Genomic DNA, 3,386 nt, shown 5'->3' with positions numbered 1-3,386 from the left:
CTGGCTGCTCAGCAAGGCGCTCTGTTCCATGCTCATGTTGGCGGTCGCTCGTTGAGGAGGCACTCCCGAAATCGCGGTTGCCGGTATGATCCGGCTCGAAGGACCAGAAATGTTCGAGAGCACGCGGTAGCGCGGTATCGCGCGAGGTAACGAGACGACCACAAAAAGAACAAAAATAAACAGCAAGTACAAATGAAAAATAAAGTATATAATGTTCCAAATCAAATATGTACAAGTTATTTACAGAGTCTTTAATATTTCCAATGAAGGAAAAAGTCGTGAGCGCGCACAATGGTTAGCACGGCAAGAGCGGCGAGCGGTTACGCGAATGCGAAAATGCGGTTGAAGCAAAGTACAAGCGGTCGTATACGATATACTTTAGCGGGTGATCTACGAGCGAGAATCGAACCCGCGCCGAGGCGAAACTCCCTCCAGACAAATTTCTACAAATTTCGGAAGGGTGATTGGCCGTCGGAGCTGACGTCACTGTTCACACGTGACGATCCGCGGATCGTTACTTGTTTGCGCTCGCTTTTGTTTGTAGCATGGACCTTTCTATTGTGTAGCTTGACTTTGTTTATTCACTCGGTCAACTGTGGCAATAGTTTGCTGGCGATTAGCGAACTTTCTGGAATATGAGCGAAAGAAAGATTCATGCTATACTGACGAATTTAATATTGAAGAGGCGATTTGCAATGCGGTTAAGACGACACGGTGGAAATTGAATTTCGTCGACCGCCCTCCCTGCATGCATGCGTGTTGCGCGAGCAATTTAGAATATCTGGCCTTATGCCTTGAATTGCTGAAATGACGCGATTTTCTGTACCGAATTGCACGATCTCAAACATCCCGCCCGCCTCGTCATGCTTGACGAAACGGTGCGTTCGATGGTGCGGCTGCAGTCGCGGCAGGAAGAATCGATTTACGATCGATTCGCATGAACGCGATTTCGGCGCGTGGTGCAGGCGAGCACCGGCGGCTTGGTGCGCCTGCGCAGTGTCACAACGTGCGGGGATCTCGAGCAAAAAACATAAATACGCAAATTGCATTGTACGAAACGTGAAGTGTTCTGCGCCCGTGAAAAGTGACGTGAAATTGCGGTGAGTTGCGGCGGAAGGCCAAAATGCGCGATTTTGCACGGTGAATGGTGAACGTTGGCCGAAGGCCTATAAACATTATCAATGGAAGTGAACGTGAAAGATATCGGCGGAAGGCCGAAAAAACAATTGAGTGACAAAGTGTCGGTGAGCTCACGTATCCATCGGCGGCGGCTGGTCCTCGGTCCCGGGGAGAAGCACGAGTTTGCACAGTGGTCGCACGAGCTCTGACGTTGAGGTGCGGATTGTCGCCACGCGAACAATGTCATCGTCGCCGGGATGCACTCGAATGATGCGGGCCAGTGGCCATCGACTCGGTGGTGTGCTTTCGGCGCGTACCAAGCACAGAGATCCGACGGCAGGTGCGTCCTCGGGTTTGGTCCATTTTGAGCGAGTTGTCATCCCGTTGATGTACTCGTGCGACCACCGTGACCAAAAGTGATCGCGCATCTTTTGGAGGTGTTGCCACCGGGAGAGTGAGCTCTCAGCGACGTCAGTCAAGGCGAGTTCGGGCACGGCCAGAAGAGGAGCGCCGATCAGGAAGTGTCCTGGTGTGAGGGCGGATATGTAGTCCGGGTCGTCGGACAAAACCTGCAGCGGCCTGGAATTAAGGCAGGCTTCGACCTGAGCGAGGAGAGTGCTCATTTCCTCGAAGGTGAGTGTGGTTTCCCCAATGACCCGACGGAGATGGAACTTGGTCGACTTCACGGCGGCCTCCCACAGTCCACCGAAGTGCGGTGCAGCTGGCGGGTTAAAGTGTCATTTGACACCCTCCGCGGCGGCGGCGTGAGCAAGGCGACGACCGTCGGCGGACGAAGCTCGGAAGAGCTCTCTCAGGACTCGGTCGGCTCCCACGAAATTAGTGCCGCAATCCGAGTATAACTCCTCGCAGAGGCCTCGACGGGAGATGAAGCGACGGAAAGCGGCGAGAAAGGCGTCCGTTGTGTAATTCGACACGACGTCCAGATGCACCGCCTTGGTGCATAGGCACACAAATACGGCGATAAAGGCCTTGTGCGCTCGGTGTCCGCGGCCTTTGGTCGTGCGGATGAAGATCGGGCCGGCGTAGTCCAGGCCGGTCCGGAGGAATGGGCGTGCCGGAGTGACTCGTCCCCTCGGAAGATTGCCCATTGGAAGCTGAGGTGTCGTGGCTCGCCAGCGGGTGCTTGTTACGCAGCGATGCAGCCGCTGCTTGACGACGGAGCGGCCTCGAGAAATCCAGAAGCGGAGGCGAAGTAGGCCAAGGGTGAGCTGCACTCCTCCGTGCAGCGTCCGGCGGTGGCACGACTCGATGATCAACCGAGTGAGCCACGAAGGAGGTGCGATCATCGGGTGTCGCTCGTCGGTGGGAAGCATGGCGTGCTTGAGGCGGCCACCGACTCTTAGGACGCCCAGGTCGTCCAAAAATGGGCTCAGGCTCGCCAAAGAGCTTCGAGGCGAAACAGTGCGGTTGGCGGAGATTGCCGTGATCTCGGCGGCGAAGAGCAGTGCTTGCACCACACGGAGCCAGAGAATCAGTGCGTCGTCGATCTTGTCTGATCGCAACGTGAGTGTGGTGGTGCGGGAAGCGGTGCGTCGCCAGCGAGAGCACCAAGCCGTGACCCGTAGAAGCCGGTGCAGCGAGGAAAATCGGAGAAGCATCTCGGGTTCCTCCTCGATTTTCTCGGTGGCGACGTGTGCCGCGACTCTCTGTTCGGGCAGATCGGCGTCGGACATCGCAAGGCCTTCACTCAGCCACTGAGATCGGTCCTCGCGAAGCCAGGCGGGTCCAGTCCACCACAGGGGATGTTCCAGCAGTTCGCCTGAAGCGATTCCTCTGGAGGCGTAGTCCGCAGGGTTGTCCCGCCCGGGGACGTGTCCCTATCGAGCGTCAGGCAGCTTTTGCTGAATGTGGGCCACGCGGTTCGCCACGTAGGTTTTCCAGCAGGATGCGTGTCCTTGAATCCACTTCAAGGTAACCTGCGAGTCGGACCAAAGAAACGTGGGTGCTGTGAACAGACGCAAAGTGGAGCGGGTGTGACACGTAAGAGAAATGAGCAAGTCGGCGGCAGTGAGCTCGAGTCGTGGCAGTGACACCTGTCTGACCGGGGCCACCTTACTCTTGGCGGCCAACAGATGAATGGCCACGGTGCCATTCCGGGTGATACGAAGGTACACGGCTGCGGCGTATCCTCCCTCGGATGCGTCGGCAAAGCCGTGCAGTTCCGCTTGTGCGTCCTCGTCCCCGCTGCCAAGCCAGCGGTTCACGCGTAAGCGGGAGAGGAGAGGCAGCTCCTCGAGAAAGCTCCT

General features: G+C 56.8%; 1 protein-coding gene across 1 annotated transcript; it reads right to left on the bottom strand.

Annotated features, from left to right (window-relative positions):
- Positions 1-1,856: 1,856 nt before the first annotated feature.
- On the bottom strand, positions 1,857-2,813 carry LOC112465275. Its single transcript, XM_025032754.1, has one exon. It carries the CDS (start codon positions 2,811-2,813, stop codon positions 1,857-1,859), a length of 957 nt encoding a protein of 318 aa, XP_024888522.1.
- Positions 2,814-3,386: the final 573 nt, after the last annotated feature.

This window comes from Temnothorax curvispinosus, unplaced genomic scaffold, assembly GCF_003070985.1.
Source record: "Temnothorax curvispinosus isolate PA1 unplaced genomic scaffold, ASM307098v1 QBEX01015042.1, whole genome shotgun sequence".
Lineage (NCBI taxonomy): Eukaryota > Metazoa > Arthropoda > Insecta > Hymenoptera > Formicidae > Temnothorax > Temnothorax curvispinosus.
Note: the sequence above shows the minus strand (reverse complement) of the source record. Positions and strands in the feature narration are given on the sequence as shown.